This window comes from Aethalodelphis obliquidens, unplaced genomic scaffold (assembly GCF_003676395.1).
Source record: "Aethalodelphis obliquidens isolate GAN/ISIS:26980383/991018 unplaced genomic scaffold, ASM367639v1 scaffold22, whole genome shotgun sequence".
NCBI lineage: Eukaryota > Metazoa > Chordata > Mammalia > Artiodactyla > Delphinidae > Aethalodelphis > Aethalodelphis obliquidens.
The window spans coordinates 5,936,624-5,960,805 of NW_020837966.1; the positions used below are offsets into that span (position 1 = coordinate 5,936,624).

At 47.5% G+C, this 24,182-nt stretch overlaps 1 protein-coding gene and 1 pseudogene across 1 annotated transcript in view; both read right to left on the reverse strand.

Annotated features, from left to right (window-relative positions):
• Window positions 1-14,481, reverse strand: part of IL17RD (interleukin 17 receptor D) — a 62,136-nt gene extending 47,655 nt beyond the window's left edge. The window contains exon 1 of the mRNA XM_027121143.1: window positions 14,312-14,481. Coding sequence (XP_026976944.1) covers window positions 14,312-14,437 — 126 coding nt within the window. The 5' untranslated portion in view covers window positions 14,438-14,481. The remainder of the gene's footprint in view (window positions 1-14,311) is intronic.
• An 8,237-nt stretch (window positions 14,482-22,718) lies between these two features.
• LOC113628155 (6.8 kDa mitochondrial proteolipid pseudogene) lies at window positions 22,719-23,471 on the reverse strand (annotated as a pseudogene).
• Between the last annotated feature and the right edge of the window lie 711 nt (window positions 23,472-24,182).

A 24,182-nucleotide genomic window follows, 5' to 3' on the forward strand; every position in this document is an offset into this window, starting at 1 on the left:
AATCAACTAAAAATGCATTCATTACTATGCTATTCACCGCGGCTTTCCTGAAATCAGACACTTTTGCCCCTAGACCGTAAGATTGAAGCGATTTGAAATGAAAATATTTCCTGTCCACTGCTTGCCAGTTTCTAGCCCCAGAGTGATATAACAGATGACATCCAGTACAATAAATGCTTTTATTAACCATAAATTTGAGACTGCTTTAGGGATTTGAAGTGTTGGGTTTCATGCTGAAAAAATGTAATGTTATCCACAGACCATCAGTGAGTAACAAAAACAGAGGCACAGGTTATGCTACTTTGATCAAATTATGGCCAAAACAAAAAAATCGTCTTTTGCATTTTAAATAGTAGTTGCATTCAGGGCATATCTTCAAGGAGCACCACAATAGTTTAATCATATGTCTTAGAGAGTTTAATGGAAATTCATCCTGAGTGCAGATTTATAGAACCAGCAGCTTCTGTTAAACAGAAAGGAAATTGAAAAGTGTTATAAGGCTAAGTGAGCTGAAAAATTCAAATACTAAAATGGGACCCCAAAATCAGGTTTTCTCAACCTCAGCGCTACTGACATTTTGGGCTATTACTGGGAAAGGCTGACTTGTGCATTTGGGGGTGTTTAGCAGCATCCCTGGTTCCTACCCAGGAAATGCCAGTAGCAAACCTCCTCCCAGTTGTGACAACCAAAAGTGTCTCCAGAGATTCCCCAATCACCCCCAATTGAGAACTATTGCTCTAAATCAAATTCTAAGCCTGCTTAGCAAGTGCTGCCTGATTTCTCTTTTTCTAAAGAAAATGTCAGAGCCCAGGGAGTCTCACAGCCTCAGCTCCCTGCCCCAGGACTGCCCTCTACACAGAAATGTTTATCCCCGAGTGAGTTCTGAACTCAAAAGCACTCTACACTCCCTCTCCCACCAAAACTGACAGTAGAAGAGCCATGGAAACAAGAACCCTCTCCTCGAGCAGGGTAGACTAGACTAAGCAAAGGCAGCCCGCCGCCCTCTCCCGAGGCGCACCCTGGCCCATCCTTGGTGCCCTGCGTGTACCCCGGCACAGCATCCCTACCAGCATCCCGATCGCTGCTTTTCTGGCCTTCTGCTGTCAGGCCACGGAGGCGACCGTGGATTCGGTGCCAGAAAATAAAATGAAAAGCTGGGTTGAACCTCTGCAGTCCATTCTCTGGACGCTGAATGTCCCGCTATTACATCTCGGCATGACATTTCACGGCCAGCAGGGGAGGAGGCCTGGTCCTGAAAGCTGAACAAACGACTGGTGCACAGGCCCTCCCGCGCCCTCGCCGGCTCCCTGCACTTATGAATAAAAGATGCAGGGCTTGTCTCTGTCGTCTCCCTGGTACCCTGGGAGAATAACAACTTGTCACTTTTTGACGTTTTAACTTACTTTGAAAAATAATCAATATTAACTTGCTGAGTCTTTGGGCTTTAAATCTGGGGTAGGGACAAATAAAAGAAAGAAAAGGCATGCCATGAGGTAGAAGATAGTAATTCAAGTTAAACGAATGAAACTCTGTTAAGGGTCTCTAATAAAATAATTTAGGCAATACACAATCATAGAAGGAGAAGACTGGAAATTGAGGACATGTTTTGAGTGAAGCGGCCTTTTCTGGAAATAAAGTTCATTGTTTTCTTAGCACAAAGGAAAGAAGTGGCTGAGTTTGGGTGTGAGGGAGCACTCAACCGTAAACCTGCCCCGGCCAAGGGGAGGTTATAATAGGAACTCATTCCTGGTCGGTCGCTGAGGGCGACATCTACAACTGTTTGCAAAAAGCCCTGGTGAACAGCAAAAGCCTTAAGCATTCTTGGGATCCAGCACTCCCAATTTTGAGAGCACAACTGATTTCAAATCGTCTTCAAGGAAGTAAGATAAATTACAGGATAGCACAAATGACACCCTGCAGTTTCTTTGGACGCTCAGTAAAGTAAAAGGAAAGCCCTACTGTAAAGCACTGTGTTTTTAAAAAAGACAAATAACACAAGACCAAACTGGGTTAAATAATTAGAAAGGTCTCTATGTACAATTTCAAGTAGAAAAAACATATTTTGCTCTTTGCTAAAACTGCACCTATATTTGTTACCTATTGATACCTAAAATCCAACAACGTCACACTCTCACCTTTAGAGGGATCTTGCCAAAATATTTAACTTGACCCTAATCACGAGGAAACAATCAGAAATCCAAGTTGTGTGACTGTCTATACCACAAGTGACCTTGACTCTTCAGATGTATATGTTATAAAGGATCAAAAAGAAGTGGAGGGACTCCTTTAGATTAAAGGAAACTAAAGAGACAGGAGGTGTCTATAAGCAGTGAGTGGCCCTTGTCTGAATCCTGGAAGGTGATTCAGAAAGAAATCATGAAGGATATTTAGGAGTACAGCTGAGGTACGTGAGGCAAAGCACTGGTGGCTCTAGGCTAAGGGGAAATAGGTGCTCACCCCACTGTTCTTTCAACTTTTCTATAGGTTTGAAATTTTCAGAATCTAAAATATAGGGGAGAGAGTAAAGTGAAGCCCCAGGTATAGCTGACTGGCTGCCTGCTGGTCTGGGTGGGGGCTGGGCAGCAACAGCTTCATCTTCCTGTTTCATAAAATGTACACCCCAAAGTATAAAGTCTCAATACAGAATAGATTCAGGATTAAAATAAATTTTTTTAAAAAATTTATTTTTTTATTTTTGGCTGCATTTGGTCTTTGTTGCTGCGTGTGGGCTTTCTCTAGTTGCAGTGAGCGGGGGCTACTCTTCGTTGCAGCGCGCAGGCTTCTCGTTGCGGTGGCTTCTTTTGCTGTGGAGCACAGGCTCCAGGCACGCGGGCTTCAGTAGCTGTGGCACTCAGGCTCAGCAGTTGTGTATCGCGGGCTCTAGAGCGCAGGCTCAGTAGTTGTGGTGCACGGGCTTAGTTGCTCCGCGGCATTTGGGATCTTCTCGGACGAGGGCTCGAACCCGTGTCCCCTGCATTGGCAGGCGGATTCTTAACCACTGCGCCACCAGGGAAGTCCCTAAAATAAAATTTTAAAACCCACAGTAGTGTAACTTATTATTCACTTAACTGGGTAGTGGTTGAGGGGGTATGTACACATGGCAGACATTTAAGACATTTATGTTTCTGCTTTTTAAAAAGGCATAGGTCCTTTTTTTTCCCCCAAAAGGCAATAGTTTATTTATTTATGGCTGCGTTGGGTCTTCGTTGCTGTGCGTGGGTTTTCTCTAGTTGCGGTGCGCAGGCTTCTCACTGTGGTGGCTTATCTTGTTGCGGAGCACGGGCTCTAGGCACTGGGCTTCAGTAGTTGTGGCATGCGGGCTCCATAGTGCAGGTTCAGTAGTTGTGGCGCACGGGCTTACTTGCTCTACGGCATGCGTGATCTTCCCAGACCAGGGCTTGAACCCGAGTCTCCTGCATTGGCAGGCAGATTCTTAACCATTGCGCCACCAGGGAAGCTCTCAAGGAAGCTCTCAAGGTCCTTTTAAAACCCCTTTATGCCTTTCCCTAAAACTCTTCTGCAATTTATCATTCTCTTTCTCCTCTTATCAGAATTCCTACTAATTTAAAAACTTTTTAGAATGGCTCTTTAAAACTCTCCTGCCTTCCACCCAAACTCTCCCCCATTATCTACCCCAATCTTTTTTTTTTTTTTTTTTTTTGTGGTACGCAGGCCTCTCACTGTTGTGGCCCTTCCCACTGCGGAGCACAGGCTCCGGGCGTGCAGGCCCAGCGGCCATGGCTCACGGGCCCAGCTGCTCCGCGGCATGTGGGATCTTCCCGGACCAGGGCACGAACCCATGTCCCCTGCATCGGCAGGCGGACTCTCAACCACTGTGCCACCAGGGAAGCCCCCCAATCTTTTTTTAATGAGATAAAAGCAATGATTACCCTAATCTCCAACTTGAAAACTGTGCACTTAAAGGGAAAAAAAAAAGTGTGACCCTTTAAGTAAAAGGAAGAAAGCTCAGTAGATGGGAAATGTGCTCAAGTGAAAAGATGTTGGGATAGAATTTCTGTGTCTCAAGCTTCAAAACCCAGGGAGGAGAACAATGAGGCAGCCTGCGTGTCCAGAGCAGCCCTGAGAGACCTGGTTGGCAGTCACCTTGGGCGCGCCAGATACTCGGAACCCACCACTCCAGCCCCCCACTGCAGCAGTCTTCAGGCAGCACAACCAGATGTTACATTTTCTCTGCTTAATTTTGGTAAAACTCCATGACCTCTTTCTCAAATTAAAAAGGCAATGCTATTTTTTTAAACCACAGGAGCTATCTTTAGTGAACCCTTCTAAGGATTTCATTAATTCATAGCCAGCCAACCAGGACTTTTCCCACAGTCTCCCACAAAAAAGCCCGGGAAGTCACTGATTGCTTGGCTGGATCTGAATATGAGCAGAGGTAAGATCAGAAATATCTAGTTCCTCCCACAGGGAGGCAAGGCATGAAAATCAAAGCTGGGCAAAACCTCATTACCACAGCTGGCCGGCAAACCCACAGCCCTGGAAAGGCGGCAAAGAGCATCTTTGATTCTGGATGGACCCTCGAGTGACTTCAGAAAATGAAAGGCATTCACAACCAGAGGGGACCGAAAGAAAATGAGACCTGTATCTCTGTTAAAAAGACCAAGCTGTCACACCACCTAAGGGCTGCTGCCAGGGAGTAAGAGTCATTTCATTCACTTTGTGTCGTAAAGTCCAAAACCAAGATGCTTAGTTAGCGCTTAGCAGTCATTTTTTACATTTTTTTCATCCACAGTGCAGCGCAACCTGGACAGTCCAAACATCCTCTCTTCAAGCAACCAACACGCTGCAAACTGTGATTCCCATCCAGTACCAGCCCTAACCACTGCCTCTCTCATTCCCTGGGAATCTGTCCTGCAGCCTAGCAGTTGGCCAGTATGAGGACACAGTGCCAATAAACTGTGGTGTGAATGAAGGCGAGCATATTTTTATGCTACTCTCAGCACCTAATGCCACATGATGCACCAAAGTTAACAAAACATAAGTAAAACCAATTATACTTCAATAAAAATAAAATTTTTTAAAAAAATAGAACATAGGTAACTATAGAACTTCAGAGGAAACTGTCATTACAATTGCTCGCCTTACATGTCACCTCCTCAGAGACGCCACCGAGCTCACCCGCTCTCATCACCCCATGTTAATTTCCTTCAGAGCACTTAGTCACACGTAGGGAGAAACGACCATGTGCCGCCACTCATCTCCTGGTGCAGCAGGGAACAAAGCAGATCAAGGACCTGCCGCCAGGGAGCTGATAGTGCACTGAGGGAGATGCACCGACAGACAAGAAAACACTCTTGTGTGTTTCATGGTAAAAAAATTTTGTGGAGAAAACTCAAGTGAAGAAAAGAGGTGAGCGAGACAGCAGCGGTTGCTCTTTTAAATAGAGCAGGTCTGGTAGTTTGTTATCCTATTTGTCTCCCTTACTACAATCTAAGCTCCAGAAACCAGGCCTCACACATAGAAAACGCCAAATACTCACTGAATGAAGGCATGGCTGCTGAGGGTCACTCCTATCAAGCCATTCATCTGCTGGAGAACCCTTCCAAGCCTCACCATCCCTGACAAGTACAGGTAGGCAAAATTCAAGGTACCCCTTTATCTAGTCCCAGCCTCCGTCTTCAGCCGTCTTGTTTCCACTGCCTCCAATGAGCCACCCTCCTCCAGCTTTACCCGCATTTTTCTTTTTGTTTTTTTTCCTCTCTGTTTTTTTTTTTTGGTCGCGCCTTGCAGCTTGCAGGATCTCAGTTCCCCAGCCAGGGATGGAAACCGGGCCCCACAGTGGAAGTGCCGAGTCCTAACCACTGGACCGCCAGGGAATTCGCACCCACATCTCTCCTTCTGCCCAAACTGTCCCCACCTCCTGGTTCCACTCGCCAGAGGCCACACTCAAAGTCCCCCCAGTGAGGCCAGTCTTCTTCAGCCATCTGATCCCTCCCTCTAAGTCTCCTCTGAACCGTCCAAATTAAGTGTCTTCTTCATAAGCAAATCAAGATTCCCCTTCTTCGCTGCATCACTGCAAAAGACTGAATGCATCCCACTAAATCTGGAGGCATGATGGGGCGAGTCTGACTTTACTAAATGTAGGCTTCCTGGCAAAGGTGAAATTCACACAGGGAGCCTAGGGGGCTTTGTGGAGAAGCCTCCTGGGGAAAGGCGGGCCTCCTCCAAAGCAGGGGAAACTGAGGCAAAGCAAGTAGCCAGAGTTACTGGGAACCAACTGAGACGTGGGCTAAAAAGCCAGAGTTCCAAAGGTGGGCGCCCAGCAGCACCTCAGACATCTGCTCCGCACCACCCTGCTTCTCACACTGGCCAGTGCATAAGATGCAATGTTCTGGGATGAGGGGCAGCAGGAACCGTGGTTCATGCTACTCTGGGAGGAGTGGACAAGGCAGAGCGAGGATGGGGAGTTGTCTTGCAGACCCGCCTGGATAGGAAGCCCCTACAGACGGGGGCCTGGTCCTTCTCCGCTTTGTGTTTTCCCAGAAAACGTAACTACAGTTTAACCACGGCCTGACACGGGAGCTGCTCTTGCCTCCTCACACCAAATAAGTCTTTGCGAACTTCAGATATCGAGCAGTCACAACAAATCCTAACCATGCGAGGGCCTGGGCCCCACCCAGAGCAAATGTTCCCCCTCCAGAGGATGGAGGCGATAAGCTGTCACTCAACAGGGACCATGCTCAGGCTGACTGCTCCTGCATTTAGTCCGGACTGCATTGCATTTTCCTCAGATAAAAGGGGAAGAAACCCTCTTCAGGAGAAGAGAAGCCAGAAATCACCTGGACAGAATAAAATCACAGAGCACCACATGGCGCATCTCAGGAAAATGTACCTCTTCTTTACAAGGAAACCCTCCCTCTATCCCCATCAACCCTCCCACTGGCAAGTAAAACAGTTCAGCTCAGAACAGAAGTCTGGGGCCACAGCCAGCGTTTTTTAAAGGGTTACCATTCATTGGGGGGAAAATCTACAAAACTGACAAAACAGAACACTTGGAAAAACTCCTAGTTTTTAAGGGAATAAAGGACTTTCAAAATCTGAAAACGTTATAGTTAAAGCCTAATCCCTTATGATTTCAAAAGGATTCATCTGAAGTATTCATTTAATGTGTGAAAGGTAAATATCCATCTGAACATTTTAATTAATGTTACCAATTTCCATTCTCTTTTCAAAGTCACTGCTTCAATTTTATAGGCATTTCTGATAAGTTCAAGCAAGCTCCCCTACAATGTAGTAATTTTAATGAAAAGCCTCATGGTTAATGCCTATTAGATGAGGTTTGGAATGAAGAAACATACAATAAAATTATCATTTATTAAACTTCCCACAATACCTGCCATCTGTCCTGCCGTTTCAACTTTTAATGTACCAGTCTTATGCAAATAAGACATTAGGTTTACTGTAAAACAAATTCTTCTTAAAAGTGCATAGTAAAGGTAGTTTGCATTTACCCTATTAAATCACACAATTTACAGGCCAACTTCCGTTTTAGAAGAGAATTACATGTGTGTTCACATCACATCTTTATTTTGTCATCCATCCAGTGATTTGTTGAGGACAGCTGGTACCTATTAAGTCCCCCCTTTAAATGTTGTAGCCTTAATTAGCTACATCCACCTTCCCCCAACATTTCCAAACAAGGAACCAAAGAAAAGGAAAGCTGTTTTTATCATGGATGGTTTAAACAATGGAGTTGCAAATGTTAAAATAATAATCTTGGGCTTCCCTGGTGGTGCAGTGGTTAAGAATCCACCTTCCAGCGCAGGGGACTCGGGTTCGAGCCCTGGTCAGGGAAGATCCCACATGCCGCGGAGCAACTAAGCCCCTGCGCCACAACTACTGAGCCTGCGCTCTAGAGCCCACGAGCCACAACTACTGAAGCCTGCGTGCTTAGAGCTCCTCAACAAGAGAAGCCACCGCAACGAGAAGCCCGCGCACCCCAACGAAGAACAGCCCCCCCTCGCCACAACTAGAGAAAGCCCACATGCAGCAACAAAGACCCAACGCAGCCAAAAATAAATAAAAATATAATAAATAAATTTTAAAAATATAATAGTCTTCATTAGAGACTAACTAGTTATTCCATTTTTAGGCCCCTTCAGAAGAAACAGGGTACAGATGGAGTTTAAATGTCATGTCAGTCTTTGTTACTTAGGTAATTTTTCAATTGTTCAATTTTTAGTTTCATGCCTCATGTTAATAATTAAACCGTTCCCAGATACTGCTCGGGAAGGCATGAGGGACAGTCTTCCCAGATACATTCTTGGTATTATTTAAGCTATAAACGTTTTACTTGGGCTTCTGAACACGTAAGAACAAGCAGACAGAATCTGCAAGCAGAGAATAAGCCACGTATGGTTTTCTATGAATAGACATCATGCTCTTCCCAGACACTGAAGAGTTCTCAACTCACACAATGAGAAATTCAGGTGATCAAATCGCTTTAACCTGCCGTATGTAGATGAAATGCACACTAATTTGGTTACAATTTAGGCTTCCCTTCTTAAAAAAAAAAAAAAAGCATTCAGGGCTTTAAGTGTGAATGACATCAACAGGCTAAATTCTGAGCAAGATAAGGAGCCATGTCAACGAATCCCCCGTAGATTGGGTTTCTTCTTAGAGACCTGCTCCAGCTTTAATCTGCAGTAAGACTATCTGTTTCAATAGGATGTGATCACTCCTGGGCTTGTGTCTTTTCAATCAGCCGGTGGCCCTGCCGGGTTTAGAGTGGCAGAGAGGAAGTTGCCTGTGGTTAAACAGAGGAAATACCAAGGCATTTTAATAGAGCAAATAGTCTACTTCCCACAGGGAAGAGCTTCAAAGGCCTCAGGCCCTGGAGGAGACAATGTGTTACGGGGCCATCAGTCACCTAATCGTGTGTCAGGCCCATTCAGAACATCCTGGCAGCCAAGACAAACACTGCCCAGGAGGACACTGCCTCCCACCAGCCAGGCAAGTTGGGCTGCCTGGAGATGGGGCCTGTGGCACCAACACAGACAGGTCCCTTGGGCTTGCTGAGGGCAGAAGAACCTCCAAATCTGGGCGAGATGTGAAACGGAAATGGTCTTCGCTGCCGGAGTAGGGTGGCAGGAGAGAGGTCTGCTCCAGAGGCGCTGTCCCCCACTCTAGCCTGTCAAGTTCTGGGGATACCTGAGCCCCTGCCTCAGCCCATTCTCTTACAAATTGAGGATGGGGGACCCAAGCTTCCAGAAGCCTAAAAACCCATCCATCGGGGCAGACACAAGAGGCAGCAAGGAATGAAAGGAACAATTAATTGTTGACTGGGTGGCCCCAGCAGCAGCAGACATCTGCCGGGGCACGGTATGTGAAAAGTTCAGGGACTGATGAGGGCAAGACAGTTTGAAAACTTTTTTAAAAGAAAGAAAAAAAAAACATTTTAGGCCAAATGAAGCATGAAAAATACTCAAATTAAAATAAAGACTTAAAAAAGCATTAGCTGTTCTTGCCTTTGTAAGGAAGCCATCTGTAAAGTTTGAATGGCTGAGGATATGATTTGGATCCTACCCTACTCTGCTGAGACTGTTTTCCAGACAGGCCCAGCTGTTCTGGGGAGGAACCCAGTGGAAGTGTCGGGTCCGCTTCACCCCCAGCCTCCTCTTTAACCCCAAGCCAGAGACACCCACCCAAAACGACTGGCTCCCCAGGTCCTCCTTCAGCCAGCCTCACCCCTGCCATTTTCCAGAGCTCGGACAAAGTCTCCACTTTACATTCTAAAAGTCCAGTGAAGTAATTTCAAGTCAAGCTGATTTTAAACGTTTAGAATGTGGCTTCCCGCCTCCTTCTTGTGACCACCGAAGCCCTGTCTCCTAAAGCAACGATTCTCACTGTTGAGAGCATCACAGGAACTTGTTAAAATGTCAGTTCCTGGGCCCCATCTCACTCCCATTCTGGCCCCATCGGCCTTGAATCTGCATTTTAACGAGCTCCCAAGACAATCCTGATACTGGAAGCCCCTGGACTTCACTATGAGAAATCATGTTTGGAAGGAAATGGTGCCTCAGTCGGAACTTAGTTGCTGGTCTCATTCACCCAGCTGTATCCCCGAGTTAATAACTAGCACAATGCCCCAGGCACTGCAGGGGCTCCGGGTCCACTGGATGGATGGGGGAGGGGAGAGAAGGGAGGGCTGCTCAAGAAAGATGGACCCCAGCCAAAGGATTCCCAAATTAACATAGCAAAACAGGCTGGAAGAAAGCATCACACTTCTTATAAAAATGTTTCTCTGAAAATGTGTCAACCGGGGCTGACTCATTTTTAACGAAGAATTCTGTAAAAGACACAAGAGCATGTGTAACATGGACAACACGGCCACAGGACAGGCAGACCAGATGCAGCCTTGAGAGCCACGAGCTGCAAGTGAATGAAAACACATCCAATTCAGAATTAAATAAACATGGCTGGGCCCACAGCCAAGGAGAGTTCTTGGATTGGACTTTTATCAGGAACCTAAATTTTAATCAGCTGGAACTTCTTCTTTTCCAAGTACCACCCTATTCCTTCCTACCTTTAGAGATGAAGTATTTGCCTTAAATGGGAAACTTGCACTTCATTGTAAAGACGATGCCAGCATTCTGGCTTCCTGAATTCCTGAAGGAACAGACTTTGGTGGGGGAAGGGGGGGGAGAGTAGAAATTGTGTTTCAGGGATAACAGACCAGGGAAGGTGTACCCCATCTAGGTAAGAAGGCAAGAAATGTTCCCTCCTCCTCCACTGCAGGAAAAGCCACTAAATAAAAACCTGTGGGAATAGATTCCTAATTTCTTGTTCCATAAATAGGCTTCTCAAACAACCAGCAAGGCAAGAGGAGGGGAAAAAACCTCAGTGCAAGTGACCAACATAAAGTTACCCATCACAAACAAAACCATTCCACTTCCAAGAAGCAAGCAGTTAAGACTCAGTGTAAATGAGGATGCTGGCCCCTCTGGAAGTTTTACAACTTGTTACTTCTTTGCGAAAATTGTATTTATTACTCAAAGAGCAACTTTACCTGGCAAGAGCCCTAAGAGACTTAAAAAAAAAAAAAAAAAAAAAAACTAGTTGAGGAAGTGAGCCCACAATTCATTTCTAAAACACTGCACTGTGTTCAAGATGGTATCGGCCCCTTAACTGCCCCGCTAATAATGGGGAGGTTGTGAAATCTGACCACTTAGACCAGGCTGGCTCCTCCCAGAGCAGCCCCGAAGGGAGGGTTACAGCTGCTGAGGGTTAGCTGGCTCCAGTCACCTTGCAAGTCCTGGGAAAATACACATTCCTGCAGGGGCAAGAGTTCCTGGAACAACCTCTCCCTGGAGAGCCAGGGGGTCAATCGCTCAGCTCCTCTCCAGCACCCAGATCCTGCCCCTCCTGAGGGCTCACTTCTCTACCCTGCTGTGTCTCCAGCTTCTCAGGTTCTGTGTGACGTAGACCCACAGGAAGCCCTCTCTTGCTTGCATCACACATCACCAACCCTTATTCTTATATGTTAACATAGCCCCAACTAGACTGTAAGCAACCTCAGTCAGCACTGAGACTAAGTACTATGGGCTGAACACCCACTAACTGGTAGGGGACTCGGACATGAATCAAATAGCCAAGTAACTGTACACCAGTACTTACTGGGCAGCCCTCTGACAGCGCAACTTCCGTAAAAACTTACCTAGGGAGGTAGAGGCAGAGGAGGCTTCCTGCAGGAAGTGATGCTGGAGCTGAGAGGGGAGGCTGAGATGTAAAGAGAAGGAACACAGGCGGGAGTAGCATGTACAAAAGCTCACTGCGGAGAAGACACTGGAGCTCACTGCTCTGATCGTGGCCCTTCCCCCACCCCCCTTCTTAAAATCGATCACTTCATACAGGATTTAGCAGGAAGGCTGCAGGGTCTACTTGGGTTCAGCCAAGATTTACAGGGCCCCAGGCTCTGAGCTCACCAACACAAGGTTAAGTGTCTGGCTAAAGAAACTACTCTGAAGACACAGATGTGAACAAATACTGATGATGTAGTCTGGTGAGAACCAAAGGCAAGGACCTGCAGGAGAAGGCGAAGCAAGGGGAATGGCATTCAGAGGGCTTCCTTGAGGAGGCATCATCTGAGCTGAGTCTTAGGCCAAGCAGGGGGTTCTCAGAGGAGGAAAAGCTATCCCAGGAGCAGGGAAAAAGCATGCCTCGGCAGCAAGAAGGGCACAGGAGTTAGGGAGCAGGGTGGGAGGGCCAGGGGCTAGAGTTGGAAAGGTGAGTATGTAAGGCAGGTGGACAAGCTGGGTCAGGGAAAGCTGGTGGCTCCATCAGATGCATCAAAAGACCAGGAGGGAAGGAGCCACGCGTCAGCTTGGGAAGAGCCTAGAGTACAGGAGATGGCCCTGAGGCTTCCACGCTCATTCAGAAAGCAGGTGAAGATGACCCCAAGGAAAGGACTGTGAGGCCAAGGTAGGAGCTGTTGAGAAGGTCACCCCCAGCATGAATGTGAAGCCACTGGGATGAGGGCCCCCATTAATCCTGTGGGTGTGCAGGTTTAGGGGCGAACACATTCCCACAGAGAGCACAAAACCGCCAGCTTGGCTCCTCTGGTGCCCGGCTATACCCACAGCATTAAAACTTCACAAGGTCTGTGCACTGACACGTGAAGCCACCTGGGCAAGTGCAGAAAAACAGCAAATTGGGCTGATCCACCTAGGCCGGCTTATGAAAATGCAGAATAAAATATCTGTGATGCTGTTATTCAAAAGCCAACACACCAGTTTAGATCCAGAAAATTTAGGATTGGTAAGTCAACATGGGAAAGCCTTAAGGAAAACTTTTTGATCTAAAAACTGAGGAAAACTTGGTATCTATTGAAAAGAAAAAAAAAAAACAAGAATAGTGGTATTTTTACTAAAATGGGACAGAGTAAGAAAATGTGATGTTTTACTCAAATCGGAAGGTTACATTCACTATGGGGTTGGTGAGAGGGTGGGTTATAGCTGTCTATAGCACAGCTATTGGGTTTGAAGACATCTCAGCTACTTGGTTCATACCTCGTTTTCTGCACTGTGTTTCTCTGAATGCGGGGCAAGTGAGCTGGAGGCACCAGCCTGTGCCCCTAAAGGGATGTCAGGTTCTAGGCCTCAACTGCTTGAGGTCGTTCAGAGCACCCCACAAGAGGTGGGTGGACGTTGTTCTAAGAGAACTACCCCATACCCATCCCTCAGAGCAGTAGTGCTAGGGAAACTAGGAAATCCCATTTACTCCTGTTTTCCAGGTGAAGAAATTGAGGCTCATGGCTGCCCAGGAGAAGAGCCAAGGTCATGTTCCATGGCTGCCTGAGTGCAAATCGGTGTCCCCTCCACAAGGCTGAAGGCCGTGAGTGCCCTGACACCAGGCTGGTCCTGGCTTGGGTGGGAGGGGTGCTGGGCAGATGGACACAGTCTCCAGGTCCTCTGGCCGCCCAAGCCCAGGAGCCCTGATAGAAACTCGGGACGGCAGCGTCCCCGCGCACACCCCCCTCCCCATGTCCCATCGCCCAGAAGGCATCGAAGAAGCGCTGGGTTAGGGGCAGAGGGCTCCAAGCACAGGACAAAGTCGGTGCATCCCTCCAGTCTCGTCTCGGGCATCTGCCCGAGGGGACCAGCTCATTCCTCCCCTTGGCCACGAAAAATATCCTCAACTCAAGCTGGATGGCGGTGGAGGTGGGGGGGTCATCCGTGAGACCGTTCGAAGGGCTGGATACGGGAGCAAAATTTACCAGCAAGTCAGGAGTCTGAGGTGGGGGTGAAAGTGGGGTAAGACGGCCTGGCCCAGAAGGAACAAAGCGGCTCCGAAAGAGGGGGGCGCACCCCTCCCCAGCACTCAGGGTCCCCTGCCTGGCAATCCCGGGCTTTTGCAGAGTTTTGGACCGGAGGTCCGAAAGAAGACCCCCACTCCCGCTCCAAAGCGCCCCCCATGCGAACAGCTCGGAGGATCCCAGCCCGGGGCCCTGTGCCCTGAGAGGGAGGAGGTCCCGGGCCTGGAACAAAGGGTGGGGCGCCCTACTCCTGCCCCACGCCGGGCGTCCCTCTCGCCCGCCCTCCTGGAGCCGGACCCCGGCCAGTGGCCGCGCCTCATTAGCAACACAAAGCCGGGGTCGAGCGGCCTCTTTCAACCCAGCCGAGGCAGGCAGACGAGCGACCCGGGAGGGACGCAGGAGGGCGGGAGCAGCGGGATCCCAGCCCCACTGCGCACTCTGCGGAGAGCAGGCAAGTCGACGCGGGCGCCACTGCCCGCGAGCACCTGTGCCCCCGCGCTTTGGGGGACAGCAAGAAACTCGCTGTCCTCTCCTTACCCTCCAGCCACAGGTGTCGGCGCCCCGCGTTCTGCTGGAGCCGCCTGCGGCCACTGCCAGCTGGGAGCCGTTGAGGCAGGCGTTGACTGTGAAGAAGACAGAGCAGAGCTGCAGCCACGGGGCCATGGCCGTGCGCTCACCCAGCCCGGCCCTACTCTGCTCCCCGGCCGCCCGCCGCTGGCCAGCCCGGAGTGGGCGGTGGCGCTGGCTGCAGCGGCAGAACTGGCGGCACCACCGAGCATGCGCTGCGGACCCTCGCCCCGCCCCTTCTCTCCGGGGCCCGCCCCTAGCCTCGACCCTCAGGTTTTCGCCCCGCCCCCTAGGTCTGGCTCTTCCTCTTGGCCCCGCCCCGACCTCTAAGCCACGCCCGCACAACCCATCTCCGAGTGACTTTGAGAAGCCGACAGCTGCAGTTTTTTCCCCTCACCTGAGAGGTCTTTTTTTTTTTAATCCAAGGATTTTTCCACGTAATGCCTGCTCCCTGCAAAACTTGGGAAAACAAACCAAAAAAATGATAATAATAGTTAAAATAATAATTTACAAGTGCCTACTATTTGCCAGTCCTCTTCTTGAATCCTCTCAAACACACCTGAAAGTGTCAGTAGTATTGTTATCCCAGTTTTCAGCGCAGAAAAGCTAGGGTAATGTGGTGGTTAGAGAAATCCTGGCTGGGACCTCGGACAAATGACTTGCTCTGTCCCCATTATTGTTCCCTCCCCCTGTAAACTGGAATAACAGAGAAAGTGTCTTAGTCTGGGGAGGATTCTACTGGTTAACACATAACAAGCATTCAACAAGTGCTACAATCTACTGTTAACTGACTTGCATAAAGTCACACAGCTGGCACCTGCCAGATCTGAGATTCAAATCCAGATTGGCAAAAACAATACTCTTAACCATTACACTTGTCAAACTTACTCTTATGAAGTGGGTAGTACCTCTGTTTGGGAAAGGAAGCTGAGGCTGGCAGTGAAGTAGCCAAGATCATCCAACTTCCCCACAACCCCCTTCCCCCTTTGACTTGTCTCTGTGCTCTTGATCCCACCTCTTCACCCTTCTCCATTGCCTTATCCCTCATCTATGCCACCACCTCCTCCACAACAGCTTCCAAAGGGCTTTTCTTGCTTGCACTTTTGTCCCAAATACAATGCATTTCTGCACCTTGGATCCAGAGTGATCTCCAAAAAGGTGTCTCCTGCAGTGGCTTTTATTCAATGGCCTTTAGAATAAAATCTGCAATGACCTCCTCCTCTCCCATGTTATCTCTTCCTACTCTGCCTTCACTACTTGGCTCCAGCTACACTGATCTCCCTGCTCAACCTCAACTTGGTTTTCTTGTCTCAGTCAACCCTGAAGACTCTCACCTTTGCCAGTCCAACAAGGCAGCCTCCTCTACATGACTCTCTCCTTCCAGGGCCTAGAATCCCCTCCCTCTCCTGTCTGCCTGGCCTACATGTGGTGATAGACAGCTCAGCTGCTACTAACACTGAGTTCCTGTATTTTCCATTGTGGCTCTGCACACCCTACCCATACCTTGTACTCAAACTCTCTGCAGAGGCAGAAGTGGCCCAAGCTTAGCAAGCTACCCTTGTGGAGACAGTAATGCTAGCAGAAGTCCTGGTGATTGGCTTCGGAACCAGGGAGCAGAGCCAGCTTCCCTTGAACTACAGAAGCTGGAAGTGGGAGACAGTGGTAGCCCAAACCCGTCCTCCCTTTCTCGCTGCCAGAGAAAGGGAGGATGGGTTCCCCAAACAACAACTGGTGGTCCAGTGGGTAAGACTCTGCACTCCCAATGCAGGGGGCCCGGGGTTCGATCCCTGATCTGGGAACTAGATCCCGCCTGCATGCCACAACTAAGAGCCCGCATGCCGCAACTAAAAGATCCCGCACTCCACAACAAAGATCCCACGTGCCACAGCTAAGACCCGGCGCAGCCAAAATAATAAATAAATACATAAATAAATATATATATATTTTAAAATCCACCAGAACACCCAGGTGCTGAGATTTCCTGTTCATGTGCACCACTGGACAGGAAATGTTTTATTTTTTCATGTCATCACCAGGATATTCAGGAATTCAGCCAAACCCAGCATCACTGCTTTGGTCATCTAGAAGAACCAGGATCCACAGAAGGCTGCCTGCAGGGTAACCTTCTCTGAATAGACCTCACGCGATACGTTGCTCCTGTGGGGAAGCTGTAGACTCTATGCTCTGGTGCCTTCCAGACCTCTGCCCATCCTCCCTGACTCCCCTCTGGATCATTCCCAACCCCCACAGCCGGGAGCTGGGGATGGCAGGGGTTTGGCTACGAATGTCAGGAGTGCCAGGGGCTGAAATGAGGCCAGGACCACATGGGTGAAGTTGGTGAAGCACCCGGGAAACCAGGAGACTACCTGCTCCTTAGGCTCTTTAATCTCTATGACATTCCAGCCTAGACATGTGCCATAATTTATTAACCAATCCCCTGCTGAGGGACTTCTATTATAATCAGGGATTCAAAAATATCCTCACACACTTATCTTGATACACTTATTCAGCTGTTTTCTTAAGATACATTCCTAGAATCAGAACTGCTGGATTCTGCACATTTAAAACTGGCAAATTGCTCCACATCTCATTGCAGTGTTAATGGGCTTCTCTGGCTGCTAATGAGGTGGACCATGCTCTCAGGCATTTAGAGGCCATGTGCATTTCTTCCTTTCTTCTGGAGTTGGACCCCAGAAAAAGGATCAGTATTTAGAGCTTATGATAGAGGGAGAGCCTTAAGGAGGGTACTGGGGAGAGGAGAACGTTTCTTCTTGAGTTTCACTCACATCACCAATCACCATATGATTGAGTGACTGGGGAAGGCAGAGCAAAGGCTCCTACATCCTTTCCAGTCTCCACACCCACCGACTTTTGAGTTCCCTCCTGCCCACAGCTCGCTGCCCAGTCTGGCAATTGACAGCCCCTGAAAATATGCTACAGAATTTAGAGAGCGCTTCAACTTTTCTAAAGGAGTACAGAGGACACAGGAAAGAAAATGTCTAAAACATGGTTAGAATGACATCCCTCAAGACCAAGGACTGAGAGGCCCTTCTGTTTGCCTTCTAGGGAGGCCACAAGCATGCATGGGGGGGGGGGGGGGGGGGGGGGAGAACCACATACATCAAAGGGAAAAATTTGGTCAGGAAATAGAGGCAATAAATTGGCATTTGGCAACATCCTCTCCACTCTGGTCTTCTTCATCAATTCTTTTCCTCTCATCCCCTCTTTTTATTGTGACCCTTCAGAATATTTGTGAGGCTGCAGGAAGTGAACCTCTGTACTAGAAACTGAGATAAAATGAGGAGGCCAGGCTCCCACAAGGCCTCCACGGTCTATCCTTCCTCTAGGCCACAGCAGAGCGCAGTTTCGTAGGTGCCCAGAGGATGAAGCCCTCCTCAAATACAACATGTAGTTTCACCCACCGTGGCTAGGGCTGTCTGTGGCCCAGTCACAATTCAAGCCACCCCTCATCTTCCCTATCTGGTTCACCTCTCTGCCACCAGTGCCCTGCACTCTGCCTGACACACATCAGTGGGCAAGAAACTGTTGCTGCCTCCATCCCTGGTTGGAATGAAGTTGGGGATTAAACAGATTAAATCACCTTAAGCCGTTGATGAAATGCAAATATATTTCCCCAATTTACCTAGAACCTAAGCAGATAAGAAAAAAATCCTTACCACGAGGATTGGATTTTGTTAGGAGTCAAATTATCCCCTGAAACATAAGAAACGATAAAGTGATCATGGAAACATTTTGTATCCTGAATCATTTTCAGCTGAGAAGAACTAAAAACAATGAACGGTGGTTAGAAGCCGTGGGCCAAAATTCTAATTTATTTTTGGTATTGCGATGTACACGTATTATGCGCTAATCAAGACATTAAAGGTAAAGTGTGTCCTCCACCCCATCTCCCAGCAGGCTGAGCGTGAAAGTTTCCCTGGGCTTTGGGGAGAGCAGTACGGGGAGAACTGATACACTCCTGAGAGCCCCGCCGATGTCAGTTCGGCCCCGGGCAGTCTTGGCTCGAACCGGGTAGTTGTCATCATCTCTACTTCACAGATGGGGAAGCCAAGACTCAGCCAGGAGTTCCCAGACTCATCTGATCCCCCAAACTCTGCCTGGGGCGCGGGCCCGCATCCTTCCGGAGCCGGCCTTGGCGCCGCCCAGACTGCCCAGAGGCCCAGGGCGGGGGCGGGCGTCAGACCCGGGGCGGCCGACCCAACCCCGCGCCCCGAAACCCCCATACACGCACCCCAAAGTGTCGCGGCCATTACACGGAGTTCACGCGTCCACTGCCACTTCCTGTTTCTTTTGAAGCGCGGGGAGTCCAGTCTCCACTGTAGCTGCCAGAGGGCGCGCGTGGTCCAGGTTGGAGACGCCCAAACAATCGCGGACTGCGCCGCCGCGAGGACACAACACTTTAGGGCATAGCCCAGATGCAGGGGCAAAAGCTCGCTGTTAACCCAGACCTGGTGCTAAGTTTGCGTGGAAGTAGAGTTCAGGAGGCGGTAAGAAAAGAATGTTAAATATGGGCTTTCAGTAACAGTGTAGCTCTGGGCAATTCAGTTAACCTCTCTGGATGTCACTTTTCTTAATGGCCACATAGGAATGACATGGATGCAGACCTCAGTGGGTTTTTGTAAATCTGAAGTAAGCAAATGGCTATGAGTTGTAAACCAGGACTTGATGGAGGCAGGCCCAGGGGCAGCTGGAATCCAGACAGTAGCCAGGGGAGATGGCCTCCTCTTGTCTCCTTCTGGAGCTCACACCCTGGTTTGGATATGCACTAGACTGGAAGGCTATGGACCATAACCTGTTTACCATTCATTCATTCAACAAGTGCTCATAGAGTCCCTGCACCATATCAGGCATTACACCAGAAGCTGGGGACCAGTGTGAACAACACGGACACTGTCCCCAACAAGACACTGTCCCAGTTGTCATAGAACCTACAAGCAAACATTCCATGGGGGACACTGGCATTACTCAAATAACCACATGACCAGGGGATAATTACAAGTAGATGGATTGTGTCTAAAGAAGTGATGCCTGGACTTCCCTGGTGGTCCAGTGGTTAAGAATCCGTGCTTCTACTGCAGGGGGCATGGGTTCGATCCCTGGTGGGGGAAGTTCCGCATGCCACACAGTGTGGCCAAAAAAAAAGAAGACCGAAAGATAAATAAAGAAAGAAAGAAGTGAGGCCTGAGCTGATATTCCAAGTATAAGAGTTACCTGGGCAAAGGTGAGGGGAGCAGAGAGAGGAAGAGTATTCTGAGTAGAGGGAACAGCATAGGCAAAGGCCCTGGGGCACCAGGGAAGGTGGCATCTTCAAGGAACAAAAGAGGCCAGTGTGGTTGGAGAGAAGAGAGGTGTGGAAAAATGACCAGCAGTGGTAGGCAGATGGAACTTTATGCCGTATTTTGAACCTAAGAGTACCCAGCAGCTTCTGAAGGGTTTAAAGACAATGGCAGGGCTGTATTTTGAAAAGGTCCGGGTACCCCAAGTGCTGAGCACAGGGTACTACCTGGCATGTAGTCAGCATTTGACACATACTTGTTGAATGAATGAATAACCAGGATCATTGCTGAAATTCTGGGATTTAATGTCTTGAATGCAAAAATAATTTAAAAGCCTGGAAAAACATCCAGCCCTACTAAAGCTCCAAATCATACAAATAAAATAAAATTCATAAAATTTTCTTGTGGTCTTTTAAGGTTATTTCTACTGTAAACTCTTTTATTATTTTTAATAAGACAATTTTGTAGAACAATTTTAGATTTACAGAAAAATTGAGAAGATAGTACGGAGAGTTCCAATATATCCTGCCCCTAGTTTCCTTTATTATTAACAAATTACATTAGTATGGTACATTTGTAACTATTAATGAACCAATATTGGTAAGTTATCATAAGTGAAAGTCCATACTTTATTCAGATTTCCTTAGTTTTTACCTCATGCCCCTCTTCTCTTCCAGCATCCCATCCAGGATACCACATAACATTTAGTTGCCATGTCTCTGGGTCCTCTTGACTGTGACAGTTTCTCACACTTCCTTGTATCTGATGATCTTGACAATTCTGAAGACTGTTGGTTAGGTATTCAATATTTTGTAGAATGCCCCTCTACTGGGATTTGCCTGATGTTTTTCTCATGATTAGAATGAATATTAATTTTTACCTTAATCGAAATTATATGTGTACAAAGTTTAAAAAGGCTTATTAGTACTAACAGATGTATAATGGAAAAGCAGTCCTCTGAACTGTCCCTTATCACTCGCACTGCCCAGAGCACCCTCCTTCAACAATTTTGGCTGTTTTCTGGCATTTGCTGCCATATTTCTAAGTCCTATGCTGATCTTGCCTTTCTTGACTGACCAGTTTGGACACTGGCTCCTAATTTCCTGCTCTTATGACACATGCAAATTGTGCCCTCTTTAAATTCCCTTCCTCTAGTCCCCCACTGAGGTTTGTGCTGGATGTCTTCCCTCAGCCCTTCCAGACCCACTCTGACCTGTACGGACCACATCAATGGGCTCTCTTACTCTAGGGCTTCTGGGTGGGTTGGGACACTGCAGGGCATAGGCAGGCAGCTGGAGTGGGGAGGCAGAGTGAGCAGAGATGCCCATGCCCTCAGTTACCTCTATTAGGTTGCTGCATCCTCGGCTCCACTCTCAGCACCCTCTCCATTTAGTTCTCTTCTTTTTTTTTTTTTTTTTTTTTTTTTTGTTCTCTTCTGTTTCTGACAACGGCTCCTCCACTTTTGCCTTCTCAGGTGTGGTGGGGCAGGAATAATGGCTTTCGCTTGTAGTTTCTTTTCACTGCTCAAGCAATCTCTGAAATTCCCCTCAAATTACCCCATTTAAAAAATGTTTCTGGGGCTTCCCTGGTGGTGCAGTGGTTGAGAGCCCGCCTGCCGATGCAGAGGACACGGGTTCGTGCCCCGGTCCGGGAAGATCCCACATGCCGCGGAGCGGCTGGGCCCGTGAGCCATGGCCGCTGAGCCTGCGCATTTGGAGTCTGCGCTCCGCAACGGGAGAGGCCACAACAGCGAGAGGCCCGCGTACCGCAAAAAAAAAAAAAAAGCTGTTTCTTGTTGGGATCCTGACTGATATATTACAATTTTAGTTAAGTCAATATTCAGTGTTTATATTATTATGACCATATGAAACATTATTCACCTTTAAGGCAAATAGTGTTTGACGATGGAATTTCCTTTCTTGATACAACTATTTTGGGGTTTTGTGTGTGTGTATGTGTGTGTGTGTGTGTGTGTGTGTGTGTACTTAGTATATACCTTTTTAAAAGACTTTTGCTTTGTGTTATGCCCTCCTTGTTAAATCTTCCCATACAACTTTCCACAAGGGCAGGGGCATCAGCTTTTCTCCCAGTTCCATTTTATTCCAGGAGCATCCTCCCCTGGAGTCCCCATGTTCCTGCCCCAGTCAGGCTTGGGTGTTCTCTAGGTCTGCTGCCCAGCTGTCACACCCTTCCTTCTCTCTTGTGCTGGAATCCTAGGTTATGTTTCTTTTTGGGTTTTCTCACTCATTTTGGTGGCACATATCTTTCATTAGCTTCTTGAGAAAAGGTGTGGAGGTAAATTTTGTGAGACCTCGCATGTCTAGAAAACATCTTCATTAAACATCGCGGTTGATTAATAATTTGATTGGGTATTGTATTTTGTGTTGAAAGTAATTTTCCACTAGACTGTTAAAGGCATTGCTCCTCTGTCTTTCAGATCCTGAGGTTGAGGTTTAGAAATCCGATCGCATTTTTTATTCCTGGTCCTTTGAAAGTCAGTCAGTCTCTCTGTCTGTCTGTCTCTCTCTTAGCTTTTAAGCCGCTCTCTTTATCCCTGCTGTCATGAAGATTCACAGGGATGAGTCTCTTCATTCATTGTGCCCCTTGCCTTCTGGGAAATTCTTCTGAGTATTTATTTTATTTTTAATTTTAATTTAATTTTATTTTTTTGGCTGAGCCACACAGCTTGCAGTATCTTAGTTCCCCGACCAGGGATTGAACCTGGGCCATGGCAGTGAAAGCACTCAGTCCTAACCACTGGACCACCAGGGAATTCCCTTCTGAGTATTTCTTTGATATCTTCCTCCTTTCCTTTCCCTCTGTTTACTCTCTTTTTGGAAATCCTAAGTTGGTTGATAGGTATGCTAAGTTTATCCTCCAATTTTCTTTTCTTTTCTTTTGTAATTTGGCTGGGCAGTGCGGCTTTCGGGATCTTAGTTCCCCAACCAGGGATCGAACCTGGGCCTCCAGCAGTGAAAGTACCAAGTCCTAACCACTGAACTGCCAGGGAATTCCCTATCCTCCAATTTTCTTATTATCAACTATTTCCCATCTCCTAGTCACTTTGTTCCATGCTTTTGAACATTTCTTCAACTAGATCTTCAAACTCTAATGAATTTCTATTTCAAATATTATATTTTTTAATATCTTATAGCAGCTCTTTCTTATTTAGGTCCCTTTTTCAGAATATCCTGTTCTTGCTTAAAGAAAGTAATTTCTTCTCTTGTCTCGCTGAGGAATAGTTTTTTTGAAGTTTTCTTCAGTTTCCTCCAAATGCCTTTTTAAAGTTTGTTTGAACTTTTCAAACACAATCAGCTTTTCCTGGCTCCTCTAAAATCATTCTTAAGGAAATGGACATGCTATGTCGGCAGGTTAGGATTTAAACTGGGCCATCAGCATCCAAAAACAAAGATCCCAGACAGGTCACAGACGTCAAGAGAAAAGAGGCCCCACTGAGACACTCAAATGAAATGTGGTCAATACACAACTTGGAGCAACCATGCCAACTCTTAGTCATTTTGGGGGGGGGGGCGGGGGGTCTCACAGGTACATTTGTTCATGCACGAGGGCACTGGGACTGCTGCAAGTCAACACGATGTCCCACATTCCCTCAACACAGTCAGACCAATGTCTTGTGCAAGGAAAGCTGGTTAATGATTACCATGAGTAGGTGCAGGACTGGAAGCTTTCAAGGTTTTGCTTCTTTTATCAGCACTCCTGAATTTATAAATGATGAAGCCCATCAGTCCTATTCCTACCCAAATCTTCTGGTAAACTTGGGTACAGTAGGGCTTCATGGGGATCCACACATTTTCAACAAGGCTTTGAAGCATCCTGGTGCAGGACCAAGCTCAGGCAGCCCCAACACACTCCGACGACTCTGAAAGGTCACTGAGCATGCAGGCACTCTTACCCATTTTATTTCTCCAGTTATAGTACCTAGAATTTTTAGCTCTCCATTCACTTTCTTCCACCAGATTTGTTGGGGTTTTTTGTTTGTTTTCTCCAGTATCATCTTGAACCTAAATGATATGGATTGTGACATATATGAATACATAATCACAGTAACTGGCATTTACATAATCAACTGTTTATTTAGCAAGCATTTATTGAGTGCGTGCTGTATGCCAGGCACTGTGTAAGGCACTGGAAAAAAAACATGCTCAAGGCCTTGAGGTCCCTGCTCTCCAGGAACTTACTGTCCAGGGCAGTGGCTCAAGCTTAGCAGAGCCCACTAAGCCTGGGGGCAGCCACTGCAGTTCCTTATCAGATTAAGGATCTGAGGTTCAGAGAGGCTCCCTGGTTGTCCCAGTGACATGCAGCTATTCGGAGACAATGCTGCATCATGAACCTAAATATTCCTCTCTCACATTTTGTTTCAAAACCTGGGGGTATAAAGAGAAGCTGGAGAAAATAAAATGCAAAAGAAGGGTTCAGAAGAGACAGGAAGCTGTGCTAGAGTTCTTCAGAGAAACAAAACGAAGAGGATACACACACACACGTATATATATATATATATGGGGAGAGAGAGAGAGGAAGAGAGG